General features: G+C 37.7%; 3 protein-coding genes across 6 annotated transcripts; 1 reads left to right on the forward strand and 2 right to left on the reverse strand.

Moving 5' to 3' along the window:
• Positions 1 to 971: 971 nt before the first annotated feature.
• On the reverse strand, positions 972 to 4,900 carry LOC118438864. The gene is made up of 5 exons (XM_035859664.1): positions 4,107 to 4,900; positions 3,889 to 4,027; positions 2,221 to 3,796; positions 1,459 to 2,123; positions 972 to 1,378 (listed from the first exon to the last, which is right to left on the reverse strand). The coding sequence occupies exons 3-5, from the start codon at positions 2,338 to 2,340 to the stop codon at positions 1,351 to 1,353; spliced, it is 813 nt and encodes a 270-aa protein (XP_035715557.1). The 5' UTR covers positions 2,341 to 3,796; positions 3,889 to 4,027; positions 4,107 to 4,900; the 3' UTR covers positions 972 to 1,350.
• Position 4,901: 1 nt separating this feature from the next.
• On the reverse strand, positions 4,902 to 8,245 carry LOC110859657 (bacillopeptidase F). Its single transcript, XM_022108627.2, has 4 exons — positions 7,521 to 8,245; positions 6,559 to 7,039; positions 6,103 to 6,274; positions 4,902 to 5,015 (listed from the first exon to the last, which is right to left on the reverse strand). Exons 1-4 carry the CDS (start codon positions 8,147 to 8,149, stop codon positions 4,975 to 4,977), a joined length of 1,323 nt encoding a protein of 440 aa, XP_021964319.1. The 5' UTR covers positions 8,150 to 8,245; the 3' UTR covers positions 4,902 to 4,974.
• Positions 8,246 to 9,514: 1,269 nt separating this feature from the next.
• Positions 9,515 to 13,281, forward strand: LOC110859665 (zinc finger protein 729). Of its 4 annotated transcripts, XM_035859677.1 has the most exons (5): positions 9,515 to 9,608; positions 9,706 to 9,754; positions 10,056 to 10,462; positions 10,689 to 11,514; positions 13,191 to 13,281. In XM_035859677.1, the coding sequence occupies exons 3-4, from the start codon at positions 10,061 to 10,063 to the stop codon at positions 11,388 to 11,390; spliced, it is 1,104 nt and encodes a 367-aa protein (XP_035715570.1). In that variant the 5' UTR covers positions 9,515 to 9,608; positions 9,706 to 9,754; positions 10,056 to 10,060; the 3' UTR covers positions 11,391 to 11,514; positions 13,191 to 13,281. The 4 variants fall into 4 exon arrangements, with proteins under 4 accessions (XP_035715570.1, XP_021964330.1, XP_035715571.1 ...); XM_022108638.2 differs by having other exon boundaries at positions 9,529 to 9,754; XM_035859678.1 differs by lacking the exon at positions 9,706 to 9,754 and having other exon boundaries at positions 9,558 to 9,671.
• Positions 13,282 to 20,337: the final 7,056 nt, after the last annotated feature.

Consider the following 20,337-nt stretch of genomic DNA (forward strand, 5'->3'; position numbering starts at 1 on the left):
TCTAAAGGTATTTTTTTAATGTTTGGTTTTAAAAGGTCTGTCAGATTTCAATTCTAAAATTTTTAAATCGAAATAAACCAATGGAAATTCGAGTTATGCGATTTCAATATATTTCGCAATGTGATTTCAATTAAAAGGCTGGTGGATTAAAAATAACCTTTCATCTTTACGTATTTACATAGTCACTTGTTATTTGGCTTAGTAATTAGTGCTTCGAAAATCCAATTTCTTCAAAAACTAGTTGCCAGCACATAATTTGAAAATGTACCACATATGTACCTACTTATGTAAAATATGAATTAATTGAAGTTGTTAAATTGGGTCTAAACTCGTCGATGCACAAAATATATGTCGGTCAGGAAACAACCTGTTTGCATATACATAAATATCCCAAACTCTTAATTACGCTGGCGTTTGAAATTAAAAATCGGGTAACGACCATGAAATGAGTGCAATATTGGTATTTACTTGACAGGAATTTTCGACATGATTGGCAGTAATTTGTTTCGTTTCTGTGTTGTAAACTCCTCATTACCAGCAACATCACCGAATGGAAATCATTACTATTACCGGGTAACGAATGCCAGTTAAGTCATAGTATTTACTTAAGCTGGATTTCCACTGCCGTGAGTCGTGAGCGACCAACGACGGAAAGTATCCGACAGCGTCCACCTACATTTTCCGCTCCAAGTCCATTTCCACCAATGCGATACCTTGGGCAGATCATCCGCTAACGGAAGCGGACGATTTGCTGTGAAACAATCCGCAGCGTAGAGCGGACGGGTGGAAATGCTCCTTCGTTTATAAAATTAATCGCAAACCAAAACAGATTTTAGGGAATGATGCAGGCATATATTTAAAAACTTAACCAGACAAGTGAATTCAACTGTGTAATGAATGAAATAATTTAATTCGAGCACGTAATCAAATATTTACTATGTATGTTCAAATTTTAATATATAATACTTGTAAATAGGTGGTCAAATAATTAATTAACTGAGAATTAATTAGAGAATTTGTATTAAATTTTATTATTTTAGTTGGGACGCCCCGGTTTCTGGTACAGAAATTTCCTTTCAAGCTTCTTCTTTCGAGCTTCGTCCGTCAGGGGATGATTTATTTCGTGCATCCGTTTAGCTATATCATGAAGGGCCTTGTTCAAATTTTTACCACAATCTGGGAGGTGATGAAAGGGATGTGCACAATTCCAGCAACCTTCATCAAAGAAGTAGAAAGCAAAGGCAAGTTGGACTTCTTCTCGACTCAGCTTGACCTTCAACAATTCTTCATAAAAAGATACCACCTCTGCTGCCGGGCGCCCGGGTAGTCGCATTTGAAAGGAATGTCTTCCTAGAGGTTCAAATTTCCCGTGGGTTGTCTTATCATGATTTGATATAAAAAGACAAAAATTCCTGATTATCTTCACATTTATGAAAAAGAGAGGTTACAATACCTTACCTAATAAAACATTGAAGTTTGCATTCATTTGTAAAATGTGAAGCACTTTCGCAATTAAAGCAGGTGGAGTCGTCAAACTTCTTGTTTCTGGAAATTCTACTGCCACCTCCACCAACTTCCAGGGCGTCCAATTTTTTATTCAGTTCTTTAATTTGTTCTTCAAGACCTCGATTCGTTTCCATCAAATCGACGGCGCCGTTTGGAAACACTGGGACTGGGAGAATCTGTCGTTTGAGCTCTGCAAGTCGCTCACCCCTAGCTTCTGGCTCCAGGTCCACGATTTTGAAACGCTTGGACCGACTCCAGTTGAGATCCAGCTCAACACACTGTTCCAGAGGCCAAATGAGTTGTGTTGGTGGTGTTTTCAACCCATTGGGCATTCGGAGTTGCATTTCTTTGAGCAGATCCGGAAATATAAATCCCCGTTCCAGCACTTCGGTCCGCTTCTGAGAAATATGTGTAAAGAATCCCAAACGCTGGCGAGCCTCCACTCCCATCGCATCACTTTCCTCCCACAAAACTGGTTCAATGTCGCGCTTGGCAAGTTCTTTGGAATGAGCCGAGTAATTCCGTTTAAGAATTTCTAATGCTTTCTCTAGTGTTTTGTACATCCATTTTTTGCATTGTTTCATAGAGCAGTGCACGATACTATCCGATGTATTTTCCTAGGCAAGGAAATTGACATTATTATATCACTATTTGTTCAAGTGGTGCAAATTAGGAGAGGAATAATTTTGTTGTAGGTTTTATGAAAGTACATACGGAGCCTCGGCCACTAACACGTGAACGTTTTTGACCTTCAATTACTGGTTGAACGGCTTGGAGTTTAGGTCCCGAACATTTTTTATGTGAAAGCCCTTTTTTCGAGCTACAAGTCGGCATCGGCGATTTCAACTTCGGTACACTGATTTGACCATGGCGAAGTCAACTTTAGACCACTCGTCTCCCATAACTTTCCAAACTCCGTCAAAAGTTTTTGGGTGGCGGAGAAAAGATTTTGTTTCAGATATCCAAAGCCGAATAAATCCATAGGACTTACATAGAGTGACTTAACAGGCATTTCACTATTTTGGATGATTGTTATCCCGAGTCTAGCTTTCAGGTCCTTGGCGTAATCCTGGGTCAAAAGGGCGGTGTGTGATGACGCTGCGTCGTGATGAACTATCACTTTTTTTGTGTCCTTGCCATATGGTTTTGGGACATGAATCTCCAAAAGCGGTTTTAAGACAAAGTCAATGAAGTACTTCGTAGTTACCTTCACTTTTTGTGGAACTTTGATAAGTGGTAGGACACCACGACCAGATAATGCACCAACCACCATGAACTTGTTGCAAAAGTTTTCCGTGTGCGGGATGGTCAATCTTCTGGAATTATTTTCTTCTTTGGTTGTATAGTAAATTTTTCTATGACCGTTGGTATCTTTAAAGAAAATAATTCTTCATCCAACGACACTAAAAAGTCACTTTTATCTTTTGTCAGGTAATTTATATAAAATTTTTTCCAGGTCAGACGACGATTTTGTTTATGCTTCTCAGTCAGCTGATGGACTCGGATTTTTCTTCTTTTTTGCTTCTGCAAAATTTTAATTGCTCGTCGCACACTAATCTATGACACTTTGGTTAGACGTGCCACTGCTCTCTGGGGTGGTGAGTTGCCCTTAGAGGTCAATAGGTCAATTTTCTTAAGCACGGGCCGAATTAGCACTTTTCGGACTCGGGTTTGAGGCATGATGGTTGTCCTTTGGTACGAGCTTGTCGTTGTTGACCTTCATTTATCAGTACCTTATGTATCCTTGTTTTCGAAACTTGTTGTCCTTGAATTTTGAAGTGGTTAATTATATCTGTGTACGAAAAATTAAGTTTGGAAAGTGTTTTTATGGTACCCTCTTACTCTAAGGTCAATGGTAGGGTCATTTTTGAATCTAGAGAGCTAATTTTTTGCTCAGCCCTTGTCAATAATCACATGTCGCTATGCTCCAAATTTGGAACCGAAACCCCAACCCGTTTTGGAGCAATTCAAGAGTGACCGCGTTCACGTGTTAGTAGCGGATCCTGTACGCGCTAGTGCCAGAGACATCCGAGCCGAAGGCGTTTGTCCAGTGATGAGCTGATGAGCCGCCAGAGCCATACAGAAATGGTGGTTCGAGTCTTTGATATTCTGGTTTTCTAGATATCCCAATAATGCTGCATCAACTTTTTCTGACATCTTCATCTTTTTCGATATGGTCTCGGGCTTGATGGGGTCATCCTCATCTAAATCCGGGCCCCGGGAATGATGTCAGTCACGTCTATTAGTCGTCTCATCCGGCGCCGGAGTTTTTTCCAAATTTCCGGAAGACCTACGAAGCCGACGCAATAAAAATTAGTTAGTAAAATTAATGAATATATATTTAGTCAATGATAAACATACTCAGTATTGGCAATTACAAACCGCTTTAAAAAGTTCAGCATTTCGAAATACTCCCATTGTTTTTCATTCTTTTCGGACTTGCCTGACTTGCCATTCTTCTTTTTAATGACTTTATTGAAATTATCCCGTAGATATTTCCACTTCTTCTTGCACTCAGGAACTACGAAAACAAATAATTACAGAGATAAATTATTACGTGGCGCTACAGAGTCATACTAAATATTATTTATACAGCTTACCATCCTTCCCTACAGTGCTGGAAACATTTAACCACACAAGTTCCTTTTTGCCACTGTGTTTATTATCCTTTGATTTTGCATCGAACAAAATTTAATTTGATCTCACTGTATCTATAAGTAATCCGATGTCTTCATTTCTCCAACTATTCTCCTCCTGGGCGCCCAGTATTTCCTCCCCCATTACATGAAATTGATTCCCATCCTCGTTGATGTTCAAACTCCCTCCATCCTCCTCACTGTCACTCGACATTTTATATTTCTTTAGAATATTCTAATTTTATGAAATAATTGATGTTAGCGGAATGTGAATAATAAGAAGTGATTTTATGTGATTTTATATATTCCGCTCCAGGAAATGAGAATTTGTCATAGATTTTGGCGAGCGGACGAAAAAAAGTTGAACCAAGATCAACTCATCGACTCAAAGTTTTTTCGTCCGCGCGGATCGTATCCGCTGAGATGAGTCGGTTGGTGGAACTGGGAGGCAAAAATCCGCTCAACTCAGCTCACTCTCCGCCGCGTCGAGCGGATTTTGTTCTGCTTTGGTTGAAATGCCATCGTCGGACACTTTCCGTCGTAGGTCGCGAACGACTCACGGCAGTGGAAATCCAGCTTTACTCTGAGCAATAATGATAATTTAACACCTCTTTTAGAAGAGTGTAAAATTGGCCAAGATGCCAACTCGCCTATTCAACCACTTGTCATTCTTTAACATCCTTCCCGATTATTCGCACCTTGCAGGATGAATAGAATCGATGGATGCAGGATAACATTAATTATGACTCCCAAACATAATTAAATATCTTCGATTGCTTGTAATTTATTCAAATGATAAACTATGCTACAGTAGGAATGAAATTGTACTCCATTAAAGTCCAAGAGCAGCTGCAACGTCGATACGACCGTGACCTAAAATTATTAATTGATTCTTTTGATTAAAGCATTCAACGCCAGTTCATAATAACCTACTGTTCAGCCGAAATTAATAGTCTGGAAAAAATCTGAAAGGTTTCCTGGCAGATAGATTACATTATTTTCCAAAAACCAAATAACCTCTCAGAAAAATTTCCAAGAAATTGAAACTATCAGGGTTGGCCAGAATACTATTTGAAATACAAAATACAAAATACAATTTTGTATTTTGTATTTTGAGGCCCATGGTTCAGATCAACGTATTTTGTATTTTTTATTTTGAAGCTAGCCGGGTAGTTTGTATTTTGTATTTTCTAATTTTTCGGTCAGTCAATGTATTTTAAATACAAAAATACTTTACAAAATACATTTGGCAAATATGAGACGAACTCATGAGAAGAACAAGAGTTGGTCCATGCAATACATATATGTATATCTATTGCAAACCATTTCTAATATTTAAGGTTTCAGCTATACAGGATTATTTCAGTTTTTGGACTCATGGCTGTGCCAGAAAACTACATATAATATTTTATATTTATGCAGATGATTAATTTGTTTATTTTCAAATTTCTCTCAAGTGTTAGGATGGTTATTAAAACTTATTTTTACTTCATTATGGACACTGTAGTGCGAGAAAGATAAAAATTAGTTAGATTGAAAATAAAGCGGGCTTATCATCTTCATATCATTTTTTAGATAAGATATGACCTCCCGTGATATAAGAAACATAATTACTAAATTCTAAATACCGCTGCGAAATAAAATAAGTTAGCAAAACTTTTGAAATTTGAGCTTGACTTGAATTTTGAGGGTCAAATCTGGCATTTGTATTTTGTATTTTGAAATCTATTTTAAATACGTATTTTGTATTTTGTATTTTGTATTTTTAGGTTTCGACGATTTTGGGCAAAAGTATTTTGTATTTTGATGAGATTCGAGTATTTTGTAGTTTGTAATTGTATTTTGAAGGTTCACACTAATGTATTTTCATTTTGTATTTTGTATTTTGAAACTCATGTATTTTGCCCAACCCTGGAAACTATTAATACTAGCTGAGCAGTAAGTCTCTCAAGTATCTCACCATATACGTAATTGGGATAGTCAACTCCCGGCGTAGGGAGTCCACAAGCTCGATCATTATCTGAAAGTGGTGGCTGTGCAGCACTTGTCGCTAACGCGTTGTACACTTCGTCATAGCCCCAGTCTGGATGGAGGGAGACAATTAAGGCTATCGCACCTGCGGTGTGTGGACCCTGAAATTAAGGTGATTGAGAATTAAGGGTTTCTTCACTAAATCCTCTACGCTTATGCTAATTTAGCGTTTGCTGGAACATTCAGGGAAAAAATTTTAATTAGGAGATTGCGAATTAACGTTTGTACCTTAGATTTTCTTGGGAACGTTAAATTTATCATTAGCATAAATGAGACGTGTACCATTTTCGTGACAGTTTAGTGTGTAAACCTTAATTCGCAATCTCCCTATTATATTATCACGTCAATTCATGCAAAATCACAGATTATAGAAACAAGTCCGTACCGCTCCATTTCCCGACATGGTCACATAGTTACTTGCTCCGGTCCCAGCCGATAAAATATTTGCACCTGGCGCGGCAAAGTCTGGCTTAAGTACACCTCCAGCGCCTGGTCCACGCGAGGAAAAAGTTGCAACCGCATCCGTGTCAGAGGTGGCCGCAACGCCGATAACGCCGCCGTGGCTTCCTGGAGCCGAAATGGTTCCACAGTTAGGCCCAGAATTACCAATTGCGAAGAGAGGAATGATTCCCGCGCTTCGCCAGGCAGAAATGATTGGCTCAAACCAGGCTCCAGGCACACCACCCCACGCATTTGGGACAACTTGGGGACGAGGAGTGGCCGTGACCATGAATTCGGCGCACTGAATTAAAGCCGCCTCAGTTCCGGACCCCTGATTATTCATTCCGCGACAGGCGATGTATTGCGCGCCGGGTGCGACACCTATCCCGTTTGCACGCCCAACAACAATTCCAGCGACAAAGGAGCTGCCATTAAAATGAAAATGATTCATATAATGGGCCAAATTTCGTGCAAAATTATCGCAACTTTGGAGATCAATGGAATCCTAAGTGTATCAAATTCGCCAAGCGTGTTTTATCCTTACAATTTTCTTAATTTGACCAAAAACGTTTTCATAGGAGAAATGAGAAATCAGACTATTATTGTCTTACCTGTTAATGAAATATTTCTTCATTCAAACACGGGAATTTCTCATTGATCATTCAGTAATTCAAAATTGAAAAGATATGAATACTTGCTCATTCTTCATTTTTTGTATCAAACATAGTAACAAAACAAATTAGTAATAAATTAGTAATGAATATAATTATTCCTTCATTGTTGCTTAGTACGATTTGAATAAATATATATACATTAGATGTTAATGCATTCAATAATTTTGATATTTAACTTATTCATCGCGCAAAATTGTAATGAATTAGATCAGTTCCAATCATATGTACTTACCCGTGACCTTGCACATCCGTTGGTACGAGCGTATTGTAATACGGGTCCATCCACGCACCCGCGAAGCCATCAGACAACGCGACGTGGCCAATATTGACACCCGTGTCGATAAATCCAACCACCGCATTTTCCCCTGTGGTGAGACTCCATGCTTCCGGTGCCCTTATTTTAGCCACTCCCCATTGTGGATTCCGTACCGTAAAATTGTTCGCAACCTCCTCACGTCCAGACCGGATATGGTCAAGGGTGACGATATGTTGTTTCCGGAGGATAAACTCACCCGGAGTTTTGGACAATGTGTCTAATTTTTCGAGTGTCAATCCCTTAACCAGAATGACATTGGAAATCCAATATTGCTCAATTTCAAGCCCAAGAGACGCCGCGATTGAGACGAACGGCGCCTGCGCAGCGGACGTGAGTCCTTTCAAAGTGGCGACCAGGGTGGCAACCTTGGCGTCACCGAAGAGCGTTTGAAGGGCTTGGTTGGTCTCCAGTTGCCCCACAATTTGGGGTAGTTCGAGAATCGCGACGGTATTAAGGCCAAGATCGACAGCTTTTTTCAGGGAAGGGTCAACCGTACCGGATAGAACCACGGTCAACGTGGTAGCAAAAATGAGCAGCAGCTTCATAATTGTGTAAGCTTAATTTAAATAAAACGCAAAATGCAGTATGAATGTGAGAAATTTGGTCTTTTATATCCGATTGAGTGCTCCAGATTCACTTTTTTCTGACGACTATCATGCGTCGCACCTGTGCATTCAAGTGGGTTTGGATATGATGGAATTTCCACGTATGCATAATTAAATCGTGTCAGATAAAGTAATAGATTATCGAAAATTCGAACCCACTGGCATGCTGGATTGACGGGGAAATCTGTAGTTATTAAAAGGTTATCATGGTTTTATTTAACGAGCTGACGAATTTGTATTTCTGGCTGACAAGATAAGTTTTGCATGCACTTATATAAAATTTGCGAACGTAATAATAAATATTTATTTTAGTCAATGATCTCTTTTATAATCAAGCGTAGAAAATATATGTAAGAACAACATGCAAATACAATATTTTTACGATATCAATACCATACAATTTTCCCCAATAATGAAAATAATATCGCCCAAAGTTTGCAATCTTTCGCCTACTTAATTACACAGGAGCAACCGGTCTTACATATCTACCATGATTATGGACAATCTGCTACTTGTGTGTCGATTTAAGGGATTCATGAAATGTATTTTAACACTTTTTTAAAAAAATATTTATGTATGTATTAGCAATTTAACTAACTGCATAACATATGTATGTATGTACATTCTCAAAAGTGATGTTAATCTTTACAAATGCACAAATGTAAATGGAGATTATGGTTCAAACTCTACATGCCAAATCCAGTACAACGTTAACTCTACGTATTAATACAGAGCTTAATTGATAAAGGCGAATGCATATATTTAAATGCATTGCTTTGCATTTGCTTTTCCAAAGAATAACATTATTTCTAAGAGTGATTTTAGACATTTCTTCGCAAAATTAATGTATGTATAAGGCTTTTACGCATATCCACGTCGCATATGTACATATCTGCTAAATAATGTTAAAAAACGTATGTGTCCATAGTGGAAAAACCGTAAAAACAATTTTGCCAATAAAAAGTGGAATACTAATGGATCAAAATCTTCAGTTAATGAGATTTCTATGCCAAATTTTATAGTTTACTTTCTGGAGACAAAATTGGCCCTCGTGGAAATTTGCGACATATTTTTCATGAATCAGTTAAAATTTCATACCTAATTTAAAGAAATATTTATTTATGTATGTATTATACGAGACCCGATTATAAAAATGTTTGCAACTTCAAAATTCATAATTGCCTGATCCATTTTCCATGCAATGCTGGGATCATCTAGGCGTTCTTATTTTGCATAGCTCAAAAAGAAATTCATCCTTCACGCAATGCCCTCTGAAACCTGCTCGTTACACGACTCGTCACAACTCTCTCCGAGTCGGTGGTTGAAATCATGCAACTTAATTCTCTCCTACACACAAGTCTATATAATAACTAAATACTACATGTAACCTAACCAACATGTGAGAAATGTTTACCTTTCGGCTGAAAAATTTTGAAAAATATTTATTACACCAAACCCTAAGGTGAAATCAATTATCATTTACATATTATTTGCAGCCTGACATTCTGATAGTAATCCAGCTTTGGTACACAAACTTAGAGAAAGGTAAATACATATTTGTATTCGAAATATTTTAATTTCTACCTCATTTTTTTCACACTAATGGATTAAACGTTACTAAATCGATATAACTTGGCCAATGGAGCTCTAAAGCTTCTGATAATATTTTAAATTTTTTGTCTCCATTAAAAACAAGTAGACTGGCAAATATAATTTAATAATTACTTATTGTCATCATTAAAACGAGGCGTAAGTTTTGGAGAATTTATGACATAATTGTAATCATGAACAACATTTACAAATTACGCCGTGAATTTAAATTTCTAAATTTTGTTTTAAATTTCAGCTGCAATGTCGTCACCCACCGAGGATTCCGAGCTGACGGTGGAATTACCATTTGGACAAGAAATAACGGTGATCCAGACCTCCGTTGGGAAAATTAAGTGTCCCTTATGCACCGTCGTAGTTTCCTCCGTCGCCTACTTTAAAAATCATCACACCTTCAAACACACGAGGAAGGATTTGCTCTGCGACTTTTGCGGTTTACGTACCCTCCCTGACGACACAACTTTCCAGGAACACGTGACAACCTTCCATTCTGACGAGAATCCTCTAAAGTGTGCGAAATGTAGGTACCTTGCCAAAGATAAGTTATCCCTGTGGCGACACATTACAAGTACAGAGGCCAGCCGTGAAAAGAAATTTCTTTGTGAACAATGTGACGCAGAGTATTCGTCTTCCGCAAGCTTAAAGGTACTAATTCAGGCAAAACAAGTAATCGTGAAAATTAGAAATATGTAAATATATGCTGGTCCAACTTTTTTTAAAGACCCAGGTTTTAAATCCCTTAAAATAACCATTTTCTACAAAATCATAAATATTTTAAGTACACATTTAAAAAAATGTTCCACAAATTACATAAATTTCTAATTTAAACTAAATTTACATTTATTTAACCTAAATTTCTTCTATCTCACAGATCCACGTGCACAAGAAGCACTTAAACCTGCCCCTCCCTCTCAGCAAGTGTAAAGAATGCGACGCTCAATTCCAAGAAAGGTGGTCACTCCGTCACCACGTGGCAGCTGTGCACAGGGAAAATGTGATAAGCAAGTGCTCCCAGTGTTCGAGAGAATTCAAAAATCTTCAGCGTCTTAAAGCCCACGTGAAAAGACAGCACACCGCCAGTACTCGGAATTACCCTTGTTCCCTGTGCAACATGAATTTCCGGCAGCCCGAGCACCTCAGGCGACACGAGAAGTCTGAAACGCACAAATTGATGGCAAAAGGCGAAACAGCCGAGGCTCGGGCTAGGATCGAGGTGACGAAGTACAGGACAAAGAGAAATAAGATAACGGATGGCCGCCCAGACTCTGACTCGGAGGAGGTGACCTATGTCCCCAAAATAGTAAGAACTTATAACAGAGTGAAGAAAATGGGCCAAATTATACACCCAAAGGGTGCACCAAAGACAAAGCAAGCGCGTCAAAAACTTGAAAAAGTGTGTTCAAAACCTAAAACGCCACATCCACAAATTAGAAAGGCTCGAAAACGGTGTAAAGTCAAAACTAAAATTGAGTACGACGACGAGGATGATGCCACATCTATTATAAAAATTGAGGACCCTTCCGTCAAACTAGAACAGGATTATTTAGATAATGAAGAATGTGATGTATTTTAGGAAAAATTAAAATACGCAATAAATTTGTACGGATTTTTGTTTGTATTTATCTGTACGTAAAATACTATAATAATTATTTTTTAAGAAATAAAGATTTAATGGAATGGATTTATTAGTACTGAGGGTTAGGCAAGATTATAGAACGTGTCGAAAACTATTAATTTTTGGGCGAAATATTCGTTGCTGGATATTTTGAATGATTTCATCGTATTCCTCATCCTTTTCTCATGAGGAATGAAGTTATCATTTCCAAAAAGCCGGGCTTTTAAAGCCGACAGCAGATTTTCTTTGAACCACTGTTCATCTAAAAGTTTGCAAAATGCATAAAAAAAATTTTATGACCATTTGAAAAAAGTGTCGATCTGAAGTTTCAAATCAGAATTAAATCACTGGAGGCGCATAACCGGACGTAACGTTTATCTTTATGCAAAATAATTTAAATTCCGAATATTAAAAAAAGAATGGCTGCGTACTGGGCGGTAATCCGAGCACGGTCAGAAAAAAAGTTTCGTGTGAACCTCATATCTCCTGATTCTCGCTGACGTTGTGCATATCTTGATGATTAATTCAGTTCAGTGTACGTCCAGGGATCTGAGACTTCGTGGCCAGTTGATTTTGTATTGATAAAAAAATTATTGCCTTGTCCACATCAATTTTTCTCACGAGCGTCGGGTTTCTTACAGTTCGGGGGACATGCCTTCGACGAGTGTGGCACCATCAAATTTGTAGCCTGGTTCCTTTTTTCAACTGAATCCTTTATTAGCTCACCCTGCGTAGCATGAGAGCTATTGACTTCCTCTTGTCCGTCCGTCCGTCTGTCTGTCTGTCTCTTAGCGATATTTTTGCATCAATTGATGCTAATTAATAAGTCCCACGGCCATTTTAACTCTAATTTGTAGCACAATTGGTATCAAACAATTGTTAACGCAAAATGGTGCGAAATAATTTGAGGAATCGATGTATTCCGCACCAATGGTTAGGATTAACTGAAAGTTTTAGTTAGCCTTGTCTGACATAACTTAACCTTGAAATCGTGTCAAAATTTAGTCCCAATTTTAACCATTTCGGCTGCACCATTGGTGCAACATTATATCATATTTCCGTTATCCCCCGTTTATTCTGTACCATTGGTGCAACATTATATGAAAATTATGTATCCATTTTGTCCGCTTATTTTGCACCTTCGGTGCAAAACCATATCCAAATTATTATTCCATGGTGAGCTACTTCTAACGTTACTACGGTTTAATTTAGACATTGGGCCATTAAAAATGATAATTTTTAGGCCTTTTAAGATGGCCTTATAGATTTATCAAGATGTCTGTCCGTCCGTCTGTGCGTCCGTCTGTGCACACGATAACTCTCTTTAAACACAAGCTATCGACTTGAAATTTTGCACACTTCATCTTCGGGTCAAAAGTAAGGATGAGTTCGGAGATGGGTATGATCGGTCGAGTGGTTGGCCAGTGGGGGTCATTTCCACCCAAATGTGTTGCCATAAACTACCAAGATGGTATTAATGCCATCTTAAAAGGCCCCGCAAAGTTGCTAGGTTTTTCATGCTGGAGTTGGTTTAGTATTTTTTTGTACGTCATTATTGCTTGGCAAACTGTTTTAACAGCATGGAGCTCTTTGGGGTCCATTTTTGGAATCGTTTACAAAATTTCGAAATTGAGCTTTTGGGTCACGGCGCAGCTTGAACCAAGCTTCCAGAAAAGTTTCAAATATTTGGAATTAGCGCCATTGTTTAGCATATATGGGCAAATAGCTACACGTTCTATAATCTTGCCTAACCCTCAGTAACTGGTGGATCGATAAATTGGTCATTGTTATGGTGACTCCTGTTTACATATTTGTACGCTTTTTATAATAAACCAAATTTTGATGCAAATTTTATAAGACTAAGCTGGTAACAAATTTTTTTTTGATCTGGGTTATTTTGAAACTGCTTAAGATTTTAGTTCTGAATACATTTTGTGTATTTAGATGAAGACCAAGAAGATTGTGGTTGCATGCTGGTGTTTTTGAAAAATGTCCAATTTTAGACCAAAAGCTCATTTTTCAGTTACCACAATAGCAATTTGTTTCCTGGGTGATTTCACCCAGGATGCTTGTTTTCATAGCCCAACTCATGCTGCACATTTTGACTTTTGGTTCACCTGTCTACCATTTTTTTAACTAAGTTATATATTTTTGAATAAAGTGAATTTAAAAAAGTTTAACATTGCCGTTTCGGGAGAATTTCCCGAAAAAAGCTAAATTTGGGATAATTTCAAAAAATCTTTAAAATTCGCCATGATTGATTTTATTTGTGGTCATTTTCGTTTCCATTGTAAGTGTTTCCGCCTAGTTTGAACTAGAACTTTCCTGCCGGAAATAACAAATTATCCAGAATAACTTCCCAATCTGCCAAATAATATTTTGCATTGATACTTTTTATGTTAACTTAGAAATGGGTTACATTAGCGAAAGTACATTAATTAACGAATAGAAGTATGTATGCCTTTGAAAAGGATATGGGCGTTCTTCCTAAAGCTACCAAAAGAATAAAGAAACTTTCCTCAACCAGTAAGTTAATTCGACAATTTAATTCCACGTGTACATAAGTTTGCAACTGTACAAAACCTTTGCAAATATTTATCTCAACTTATGCATTTGACCGAATATGCAAATACTTACTTATTTAAGGCCACATGAAAACCTTGGCTGAAAAATTATTCATCAATCGAATCCTATTCAGTGAACTATATATGCAAATCTACATATGTAGCCCACCAATATAATCTTAAATTTCAAATTTTCCCAAAAAAATGTATCACGACGAAGCCTTTAAACACCTCCGTCGTGCTGTCCGTGTCATTCAGCTAAGCTGTTTCGGTTTGGCGTACTGTTTCGAGTGGGACACCAAAACGAATCAAGCCATCCCGCTCGGGAATGGTTGGAAATATCGAAACTTTCAAATTATTTGCCATCTTTTCATATTTTTCGTGGCGCCTGCCTTTCTCACGAGAAGTTATCACTTGGCGATGTCACCACCTGGTGAAGAGACTCCGACCGCGACAGGGGTCACGTACGGAGCGACGATTGTCGTGACTGGGTTCGTCCCGATGGTTTGGATCTTCAAGAAATCGTCCGGCCCGAAAAAATTTGTGAACGTATATCTGGGAACGATAATGTTGGAAAAGCATTTTGAAGGTAAGGGTACTTAAGGTGGTTCAATTTATGTACCGAGCGATATGTAAATAAACTACACAAATATATGATAAATATGTACACTGAGTTCTGTAGATTAGATCAGAGGGATTTGTTTTGTTGAGCCATGTCAGGTTTCCGTGCAGATATAATTGCAAAAAATTCTGTACACGATTGTCAAGCAGGATGTTTTGATAAAAGCTTTCCCACGATATTTTTTGATGCAAACCTTGCGAAATTTGTTTGCAGTTGTTTATATATTAATCGGAAGTAGCTATTAATTAACTATATTAATTGCTTACAGCTATCTGTCAAAATTACCATCTCAACCCTGCCGCACTTACTGCGGTGAAGGCCTGCAGCAAGTTAATAACCACCTTCTTCTACCAAGTCGACTACATGGCACCATTAATATTCGCGGTCATCTCATTCTCCCCCGTCAGCCCAGTATACACAGCTATCCGCTCCCTTTTGAAAGTTCTAGACCGCATCTTGCACATCGAGAGATTCGTCTCAAGATCAAATTTGGTCACAATTTTGATAATTCTAACCACTGGAGCTCCTACCTCTTTGGGGGGCGTCTTCTTAATGGCCACCATGGGGACCTGCATCCTTATCTCGGGATATGGCGTGCTCTGCTTGTACGTCTGGACATTGGCCATCGTACCAGGTGGTGGCCCAGAATTGCCGTTTAACACGGCTCTCCACATGTATCACTGCCTCCGCCACGTGATGATCTTGCATTCCGAAATTGCGCGGGATTTCGTCGCGATCTGCCTGCACCACGCGACGCTCGTTGTGCTATCGACGGGCGCGTTGTACAGCATGATAACCGAGTTAGCGAAGGGAAATGAGATGTCTGTTATCCTCGTTTTTTCCTGCGTCGCACTGATCCTGGTGTGCGTGTGGATCGAAATATTTGCGATATACTTCACCGCGATGTCGTCCACCGCGTCCAACGAGTTTCTTCGCGAGATGCGGTTGAAACATGGAGAAAACAAGTATAGACGGAGAGCTTTGAGATGTCTGTTGCCAAATTATGTCAACTTGGAAGTTGTGGGTTCGGTGGATACTTCGCTGAATGGGGTAAAGATGGAGTACTTTGCGAATTATTTGGTAAGGGTGACCGATAATACGATAAGTTTACTCTTGACGTATAAATGAGACAAGACTAGTTGGGTTGATAAGGAATGGTGTAGCTGTTTAACTGGACATATTCAGAAAGAGCTTATCATAAACCATGTTCTAGATACTCAGGACAAATATATATTTCTAACAAGAGAAGGTCCCCGACTGCTTATCGTGTTCAGGGTACCCACTATGTTTTTTTAGAATCTACCAGGACTTCAGATGAAGGATTCATTCATATTTCCGTGTAAGATTCATATTTGGCGCCATGGCGTGGCGCCAAATTTAAAACTTTACATTTTCGACCAATTTCAAATTCCCCTAACTTTTGCAGTTTATGTATGTCTGATTTTCAAAATTTTATGCTTAAAATGATCACAAAAGTCGAAATTTTAGAGAACAAAAATGAAAATTTATAATTTTTTAGATATTTTTATCATTTTTTCGACGAACCCCCCTTCCTAAGAAAATTACGAAATTTTACGAAAATTTAAAAGTGATAATTTTTCGAAAAATGTCATGGGATACGAAAGTTAAAGTCCTTGTCATGATTTTTGCCAACAATTTTGAAAATCCGTCCAGGATTTCTAAAGTTATGGCGGTTTCAAAAATAAAAACATTCAAATTTAACGAATTTGGCGCCACGTCACGACCTCAAATATGAGTTTTACAAGAAAATATGAATGAATCCTTAATCTGGGGTCCTCTAAAAAACATAGTGGGTACCCTGGACACGATAAGCAGTCGGGGACATTCCCTTGTAAGTGGTTTAGTTATGTTACTTTAGTGTGGTTATCTTTTCAAAATTGGTATTGTTTTTCTAACTTAGGTATGTACAATATTAAATACATTAAATCGACTTCATCCTTCATGAGAAACTTATTTATTCTTACGTTGGCTAGTATAAGATGTTCTTTTCAGCAAACATGCATATCGTCATTGAAGGATGGAAAAGAGCTATTGCCATTCTGTGTTAAATAAGGAAAGAGCCATCTCCACTTTGTGTTAAATAAGGAAAGAGCTATTGCCATTCGTCGTCAAATAAAAACCGGGCCTTCTCCACTTAAGGGGCAATCTGCGATTTTTGGAAATTCAGAATCCTCGTGGTCTAATTTATCAGAAAATATATCACATATTTATTTAAATTAATTATCGACGAGAAAAAAATTGGAAAGTTGATGCATTTGGTGTTTACATATGATTCCGCCCGACTCGAGTCGAGCGAATCTCTTCCAATTCAAGGGAAGTAAATAATTGAGCAGCGTTGTTTATTAAATCATAAGCTGTCATTTAAATTACCAAGTCGCCAACCATTTATTAGAAAAAAAATATACTGGAGTGAATGTTAGAATAAATGACTTCAATTTTTTTTGGCTTGGCTGAAAGAAAAACATCGAGGCATAAAAACGGTGAGGAAAACTGAACATATAAAAGAAAATTCAGCAGATGTAAATTGTTAAGCCTGATTATAAATTATTAAGTCAAAAGATAATGTTAAGAAAAATTAAAGACCTCCTAAATCTCAAATCAGTGATCCCAAAAAGTTATCATTTATGATAAGTGGCCACATACCTAATTTGTATATACGTCGTGCCATAATTTGTTAAGAATGATAATAATCAACTCTAGCTAACATATATTTATTTCGCGATTATTATCATTTTTAATAAGTTATATACTTCTCAAAATAAATATTTGTTAGAGTTGATTTCACACTTTCAGATTGCTTGTTGTTTCTCACTCTCCTGGAATAAATTATTTTTACAAAAAAACAGTCTTAGGTGAGGCGGTACGTCGCGAATAAAAAAATAAAACAAGAAGTTTATTACATCTTAGCCTGACATGCAATGGATGACATGTAGATCATTTGCATGCACAATAATAATTGTGGTGTTTCCATTATTCAAATTTCCTCACCGTGGGCCCATCATTATAAAATTATTTATCAGACTAAAGTACTTATTCGATACATATACATATATTAAGATATGCAAATTAATTGATTGTTAGTTTACGAATTAAATTGCGTATAACTTCACATAAATTAGAGAGGTTTGCTGAAAGCATTAAAATGATTTCTCTTGTATAGGAGCATATTTTTTTTGCATTCACTCTCTATAGCTATCACGAATCCGTAGGTCGTAATGATCCCTACCCATATATCAAGCTTGCCAATTTGGCTAAATAACTCAGATATTTGTAATGTGCCATAAAATTGGCAACGAATTGTCACTATTATTTACCAATATTCCCGTGAAATATTCTCAGGGAAAACTAATAGTAACCCAAAATATGTCTAGATTTTTACCCTGATGGGCCCACGGTGAGGAAATGTGAATAATGGAAACACCACAATTATTATTGTGCATGCAAATGATCTACATGTCATCCATTGCATGTCAGGCTAAGATGTAATAAACTTCTTGTTTTATTTTTTTATTCGCGACGTACCGTCTCACCTAAGACTGTTTTTTTGTAAAAATAATTTATTTTGTAGTTTTTAAATGTTAATACTTACTATACATAAACCCTTAGAAACCAATATACACAAAAACCTACTCCAAGCAACTTTGCGGGGCCTTTTAAGATGGCATTAATACCATCTTGGTAGTTTATGGCAACACATTTGGGTGGAAATGACCCCCACTGGCCAACCACTCGACCGATCATACCCATCTCCGAACTCATCCTTACTTTTGACCCGAAGATGAAGTGTGCAAAATTTCAAGTCGATAGCTTGTGTTTAAAGAGAGTTATCGTGCGCACAGACGGACGCACAGACGGACGGACAGACAGACATCTTGGTAAATCTATAAGGCCATCTTAAAAGGCCTAAAAAGTACCGTCTGAACGATTGAAATTTCCTTGAAAATTACATCGTATCTATAATTATATATTTTTGATAATACCTTGACATCGTCCTCATGGTCAAAAATATTAACGACGTTGATGATAAAATTTCGTTTAAAATGATATCAGATATGAAAATTAAAGTTCAATTTAATATTTACCACATCCCCTGTATGATGTGATCCGACTGACCCTATTATCGAACTCGACCGAGAAGTAAAACCTATCAGTACAACTTTTTTTAGCCCGAACCAGGGCTGATTAGTAAACCCATGTTTATCAGAATGTTATACTATTTTTCACTAACTCTTGCATTAACTAACGTCAAGTATTACTTGGCACCAAAGTTATTTTTCGACTCCTAACTAAATTTTAGCTGAATATATAAACTCTTAGAAATCGGTATGGGTACCCCTTAGTGCCCCACTGGTGAGTTTTTGTTCATGTTTGACTTCATATAATTTCATGAGAAGCCATTAGGTATCACTGTTCCAAATTTCAGCTTTTTTCGAAAAGTTATGAAAATGGGTATGGGTCACCCAAATGGATCGCGGCATATGAAAATTCTACCAATTTAACTTCATATTGTTCCATTAGGGGCCTTTAGTAGCCTCAATATAAAATTTCAGCTAGATTGGATAATTTTGAAAAATCGGTATGGGCCCCCCTTTCGGGTGCCCCCGGTTGAAAATTTTCCAATTTCAATTCATATTCTTCCATTAGGACCCATTTACATCCTCTGTACCAAATTTCAGCTTTCTACTATTTCAAAAATATCTAGCCATTCTAAAGTTACATTTGTGTACTATTGTTGGAATCGTTAAATGAGCTGGGAATCCTGCCGTTCGCAGATTCTCCCCACCACTACCCCTCTTTTGGGGGCTAGTGGTGGAATAAGAGTCTCTTTCAGTTGCTACCTCTCAACATGCACGCTTGGCACAGTTGGTAGCGCATCCACTCTTCACCCGTGGCGGCGTGGGTTCGATCCCCAGGCTACTCACATTTATTTTCGCTCAATTTTTTTGCACTTTTAACTTGCCAGGACTAGAGGTGAGGGCGGATCTAAATTTTAAAAACCCGACCCGAACCGTACCCGAAAATTTCCAAAACAAAAACCCGAACCAACCCGAAACCGCGGGTAATAAACCCGAACCGAACCCGAAAATCATAAAAATGTAAAACCCGACCCGAACCCGAAACCGAAATTTTGTAATGACCGTGTAAATATTATAACACGTCAAAATCTTAATATGACATTAACATTTGTGATAAAAATCAACGATGAATTTCCCATTAATAAATCCTATTGGAGTTTTACTCCTAAATTTAAAACCGTGTAATAATTAATAAAGACTCAAACCTTTTATCAAAGAAGAAAAGTTAATAATTGCCAACAAAAACCTGTTAAAAAGTTTGAGCTTACAATAAAATAACTCTTAAACAAATAAATTAAATAATCAAATGCAGTTAAATAATGTGCAAATATATTTATGTACATACAGTATTTGCAATATAAGTACACAATATAAGCACAACATAAGGACATAAGTACAAACATAAGTATATGCCTCCAAATTAAACAAATTTAGGGTTTTCGGGTTTTTACGGCCCGAACCCGAAAACTCTTTTTAAAACCCGAACCGACCCGAAACCGTTTGTTAGGGTTTGTCAAAACCCGAACCGACCCGAAACCGTTATCGTTGAAACCCGCCAGACCCCGAACCCGAACGGGTTCGGGTTCGGGTCGGGTTTACAGGGTTGGACCTGAACCCGCGCT

This window comes from Folsomia candida, unplaced genomic scaffold (assembly GCF_002217175.1).
Source record: "Folsomia candida strain VU population unplaced genomic scaffold, ASM221717v1 Fcan01_Sc027, whole genome shotgun sequence".
Lineage (NCBI taxonomy): Eukaryota > Metazoa > Arthropoda > Collembola > Entomobryomorpha > Isotomidae > Folsomia > Folsomia candida.